Source organism: Pollachius pollachius (assembly GCF_949987615.1).
Source record: "Pollachius pollachius genome assembly, chromosome: 19".
NCBI classification, from domain to species: Eukaryota; Metazoa; Chordata; class Actinopteri; order Gadiformes; family Gadidae; genus Pollachius; species Pollachius pollachius.
In genome coordinates this window covers 1,181,808-1,187,807 of record NC_136952.1, presented here as the reverse complement: position 1 = coordinate 1,187,807, position 6,000 = coordinate 1,181,808, and the positions used below count along the sequence as shown (strand labels likewise).

The 6,000-nt window shown below is 56.7% G+C and overlaps 1 protein-coding gene across 2 annotated transcripts in view; it reads right to left on the bottom strand.

The window, feature by feature from the left end:
- Positions 1 to 1,776: 1,776 nt before the first annotated feature.
- The window catches only part of spata20 (spermatogenesis associated 20), a 36,151-nt gene continuing 31,927 nt past the window's right edge, over positions 1,777 to 6,000 (bottom strand). For both annotated transcript variants that reach the window (XM_079757017.1, XM_079757018.1), the window contains exon 16: positions 1,777 to 2,258. In XM_079757017.1, the coding sequence (XP_079613143.1) occupies positions 2,070 to 2,258 (189 nt within the window). In that variant the 3' untranslated portion in view covers positions 1,777 to 2,069. The remainder of the gene's footprint in view (positions 2,259 to 6,000) is intronic.

Genomic DNA, 6,000 nt, shown 5'->3' with positions numbered 1-6,000 from the left:
AAAGACAGCATGGTGTGAGAGTGAAAAGATTAGACACAGATTAAAACTTTGGCAGAGCTGCCTGCGGCCGCCTCTCGTGTCACTCCATCGCAGGGCCGTCTAGACGTGGAGGGGTCTCCAGCCAGAGGGACCACTGGGGTCCAGTGACCCCTTGGGGGGGTACCCCCTGTTAACACCCTGGAACCAGGCCCTGCCCCCCGTATCACCAACGTATCACCAACGCTTCATGTTCTGCTTTGTTTGTCTTCTTTCAGACATGCACGCACACTTCCGCACACACACAGCCCATATGTTCGGGCTTTTTGACTCAAGCGCACACGTGTTTTCACACACACACACAGGGAGGGAGGGAGAACGGACAGCAGAGCAGCCTCTCCCTCGTGTGATGTATTTATAACACCGCTGGGGGAGGGAGGAAGGGAGGGAGTGTGGGGGGGGGGTTCCCCGATCCAGATGAGCAGGAACGCAGACAGCAAAAATCGAGAGAGCGAGAGGTTTGGATGAGACGAGGGGAAAACAAAAGGGCCGCCTTGCAGAAACCCACGCCGGGCGTGGCTCCGCGGCGGAGAGCCCCGTGGGAGGCCCAGTGGACGAGCTCGGTACTGCAGCGCCGTCAGTACAGGTAGTACCTACAGTACAGGTCAGGTACCGACACATTCATCTTATGATCTCAGTTACTTTTATCGCTGGCTGAAGGCCAAAGGAAGATCGTATAAAAGGCGCTATTGTGTAAACGATATCATTCGTCAGAATTCGTCTCTTTAATAGCCAGATATTCCGACATCACCACTATAAATGGTACGGGAACATTGGTCTTCCCGTCGTTCCGCTCGGAAGTACATTGTTCTGTTGAATGATGAACCGCTGCAGTCAAACAGAAAGCATGAGTATGTCTGTCTAACGTGATGAACTGTTTCAGAGGTGAGGCCAAAAGCTTGGTTCAAACCAGGCTGGACACATAAGAGTTGAATTATTACTCTCCCATTATATTCCTATATTCTATTCTACTGATTGGCAGTGCCTGACAATGCTGCAAACACCATAGTTCTCTGAAAGAACACAGAACACAGTGTGAGGATGAACCGTGAGGGTCTGTTTAATGTGAGTGCTGGCTGGGTCAGCTCGGAGCATCGCGCTGCAGCGCTGCAGGGGCCCGCGGAGATGGGAACAGGAGGGGGGGGGGGGGGGGGCAGCGTCCAGATGGTGCAGGGGCCGCTTGTTAGACAGGACACACGCACACGCTCGCTCTCTGACACGCACACACACACATCACAGCGCACACATGCTCACCGTCAGTTGAGGAATTTCATCCGCCACTTCTCACCAATCTACATGCATGTATTCAGGCAGATGGATTATCCTCACTCAGATTCATGCGTCAAACATGTGCGCAAGCACGCACACTCATCAGCGACACAAACAGACACAACACACGGATGCACGCAGGCATGCAAGATAGAACCAAACGTTCTCCCGTTCTCTCACACACACGCTCTCTCGCTCATGCATCTAGGCCGAGACAGAACACACGCGGGCACGCAGGCATGCAACGCAGGACCTCACACACACACACACACACACACACACACACACACACACACACACACACACACACACAGAGAGGTGTCAGACAGGTGCGACACTAATGGTGAGGGTTTGGGATTCAGTGCACTCCATCAGACCATCGTGGCTGCGTCCCGGCTGCTGCGTGTGCTCTCTGACGCTCCTCAGGGCAGAGTTACGTCCGTTCATTAGGTTGTCAGGTCCCCACAGCCGGTCCTTCAGGGGCCCAGGGGAGCTGGAGACTCCAGTGGTCCAGACAGACGGTCGGTTGTTGCTCTAGAGGACAGCACCGTGGGGGGCGGGGCTTCAAGCAGGGACAGACTCTGGAACAGAGCGGAGGCAGAGGGTTCCCCCCCCGCCCCCCGCCTCCAAGCTAACCTTCAATCCCCAGGGGGCGAGGGGAGGGGGGTCATGCAGCTCGCCATGGGGGTAGCATGGCGCTAAGGTGCTAACTAGCCAAGCGGCCGTGTCGGGTGGGTCTTGTGGGAGGGGGGGGGGGGGGGTTTCTACAGGGGGGGGTGGGGCTCCAGCAGTGCGCGGCGCAGCTCCTCGGGGTCGCTGATCGGCAGGGCGCAGGCGAAGTCCTGGCAGACGTGGGCGGCAGCGGCGCCGTCTGGGCGGGGCTTCAGGGAGGAGAGGAGGGGCAGGCGCTGGGACAGGAAGCCCTCGGGGTCACCGTCCGCCAGCATCAGAACCTGGGGGGGGGGGGGAGAGAGAGAGAGAGAGAGAGAGACAGACAGACAGACAGAGAGCGGGGGGAGGGGGGAGGGGGGAGAGGGGGAGGAGAGAGACAGACAGACAGACAGACAGACAGACAGACAGACAGAGAGCGGGGGGAGGGGGAGGGGGGAGAGGGGGAGGAGAGAGAGAGAGACAGACAGACAGACAGACAGACAGACAGACAGAGAGCGGGAGGAGGGGGGAGAGGGGAGAGGGGGAGGAGAGAGAGACGGGTGATGAGCAAAGTTCTGGCCAACTCAGTCAAACTGAGCTGATGGGGGAAACGGCCTGGCCCCTCTAGTGTCGAGGAGCCAGCGAGTGGATAACACCTGACCGCCCCAAAGGCCTTCCTCTAACCGAGGTGCATTTACACTCAACACAACACAAGCCCCCCCCCCGGCTGTATATATGCACAGGCACACCCCCCCCATAAGGAGAGACAGTATACGGGTTGGTGAGGGGGGGACGTATGTTCAGCCCCCCCCATACCCTGAACGTGGGATACATGCTCAGCGAGGTGAGGCCGTGGACAAACTGAAGGTGCTCATTCCATTGGCTGTCGGCCTTGTCGCTCACAGACATGTAGCCGTAGCGACGGCGCGAGGTGGGCGGATCAGGTTTGTTCTGGTGATCCCATCCCTGGGATTACCACCATTGAGCGGTTCAAAGGGCCCTTGTTTCACTACCGCTCTCTTGTAGAAGGGCTGTTCCTGGCATACACCCTGTGATTGGCTTACGGTGAAGCTGATTGTCTGGTTGGCTGCCAATCAGCTTTACCGTATGAAAAGGCTGGCTCTGCAACAGGAGCAGACGGGACTCCGAGAACAACCAGAGACTCGCCCTCCCCCCTATCCTCTCCCCCTCCCTCTCCCTCATCCTCCCCCGTTCTCCCCCCATCCTCTCTCCCCCAAACTCCCCCTCCCTCATCCTCTCCCCCGCATCCTCCCCCGTTCTCCCCCTCCCCCCTGTCCTCCCCCTCCCTCTCCCTCTACCCCCTGTCCTCCCCCGTTCTCCCCCTCCCCCCTGTCCTCCCCCGTTCTCCCCCTCCCTCCTGTCCTCCCCCTCCCTCTCCCTCTGCCCCCTGTCCTCCCTCTCCCTCTCCCCCCTGTCCTCCCCCTCCCTCTCCCTCTCCCCCCTGTCCTCCCCCTCCCTCTCCCCCATCCTCCATCATCCTTCCCCCATCCTCTCCCCCCCGAACTTCCCCTCCCTCTCCCCCGTTATCCACCGCTGTTACCCCCTCTGCTCTCCCCCGCAAGGGAGACGGAGGCTGGGAGGATGCGTCTGTCTGTCTGTCTGTCCGCCCGTCTGTCCACCTGTCTTATTTGTGGGTCCATCTGCCTCCCTCCCGTCGTAGCGGCGCCCTCTGGCTAACCCGGGACTCACTCACACACACACACACACACACACACACACACACACACACACACACACACACACACACACACACACACACACACACACACACACACACACACACACACACACGGTGATGGGAAAGAGATGGAAGGCACCGCAGAAATGAGAGTGACATCCAGGCAGAAAGAGGAGCTCGAAGGCCGCTGTGAGTCCGTGGCCTGGTCGGTGGCTCCGAGCCCTGCAGTGCTGTCGACGACCAAAGCTGCGGGGAAACCCTTGGTCATGATAGAGCACGACCAGGTAGAGCGCGGCCAGGTAGAGCGCGGCCAGGTAGAGCGCGGCCAGGTAGAGCATGACCAGGTAGAGCGCGGCCAGGTAGAGCGCGACCAGGTAGAGCGCGGCCAGGTAGAGCAGGCCCAGCGACCAATGGGAGCTCAGAGACATACAGCGGTCCTTGAGAAGCCTCTGTCCAGTTCATTAGCTCATTAGCCATTATTGCACATGCATGTGTGCTTGAACCGTGTCTAGGTGAGGCTGTATGACAGTGTGCATGTGTTTGCTGTGTCTGGTTGTAGCTGTATGAAAGTGTGTGTGTGCGTGCGTGCTTGTGCACACGTTTGAATCCATGAATTCGAATGAAGCCAATAAATCTGAACCTGAAAACATGCAATTAAATTTGGGAGATGGGGCGGCTGCAATTCCTCATCTGAAGGCGTTTGTGTGCATGTGTGTGCGTGTGTGCGTGCGTGCTCGCTGGCTTGGTGACAGCACGTACAGACAGTAACAGTAAAAGTTGAAGCACAGCCCATCCTGAGTCCATCTGCTGCCCCAAGAAGGATCCGGGATCCAGCAGTCCTACTATGTGACACACACACTCACACACACACACACACACACACACACACACACACACAAGACACCCTCCCTGCCACGGCCCAATCAAAGGCCATGACCCGGGTATGTCTTCAGTGTTAACGGCATCCGAGCAGGCGACACCAGTCTCTCTCCCAGCAGGGGGCAGAGCAGCACGGGGGGGCTCCCTGCGGAGGGAAGAACGACTGCAGCCACGCATGGGATAATGCTTTGCGCAGTGAAACTAAAATGCTGTGCGAAGATGCAGTGTGTGTGTGTTGCGCCACACCACAGCCCTGAGTCAAACTCACAAAGGGTTGATCTCCTCGTACTCTGGGATCCCATGCAACGTGCACACAGACACATACACACACACCACCAACTTGTTAAATGTCCTTACCCTGACAGCTCCCACCCACTGGCTACTCTCGCTGAACTAACCGCGGCCAAGCAAACGCATTTAAGAACACTGCGTACTTGTGCTGACACACACACACACACACACACACACACACACACACACACACACACACACACACACACTTAAACATTTACCTTCCCTCTAATCTCCATGCAGCAAGCGGCAAACAGATGGATGGCGCGCTAACCGCTGACAGCTAGCAAGAGCCAAACAGCTAGCGGGGCCAAGATCTGCAGAGGCTACTAGCGCGCACACACACACACACACACACACGCACGCAGAGCTCCGAAGTTGACACACCTGAAGAACACACGCACCTGCTCAGTCATCTTAACGACCAGGCGGCTACACCGTCACCGCAGGGCAACCGACACACAAACGCACACAAACACGATCACACACCAACCCACCTAATCTGTCAAATGGTTATTCTATCCAACTCCTGATGCCAGTGGAAGGCACTGAAGAAGTGAGAGTGACATCCAAGCAGAAAGGGGACCTTAAAGGGCTATCAACTATCACAGCTGCTAGGAAACATCCTTTGGTTCATTTACATAATTAGATTATATCATGTATGACTGGGACTATGTCCAACCTGAAGGCTTCTTTTCACACTCCTGTCCCAGAACCAGGCCTCCTGAAGTGGCAGGAACACAGGTGCATGCGTTACCCTGCTCAGGGCTGGAGGAACATGCTTAGGTATTAGCATGGTTAGCAGGTGTTAGAATCATGCTTGTTAGCTACATTAGCTCACCGCCTGGGCTGCACTCAGGACCCGGGTTGAGCATTTGTAAAACACACTTTCATGATAACTTCCGTTCAAACGTCCCCACATCCCGCGATTCACCGATAACGCTTAAGCCCAACACACACTGGCACCGAAGCGGCGCGTCAAAAAGAACGCCCCCATTATTCCAGACGTACTAGCCCACACCGGCGCCGCGCTGCCCAACTAGGCTTCACACCACTGTTCTATTCCCTAGCGTCGCCGCCCCTCAAAAAGCGCTTTTTTAAAGCTGTTTGGTACAACTCGGCTTGATAAACCACTAGATGAATAATTCCACAATGCAAATATAATGAAAAATAAA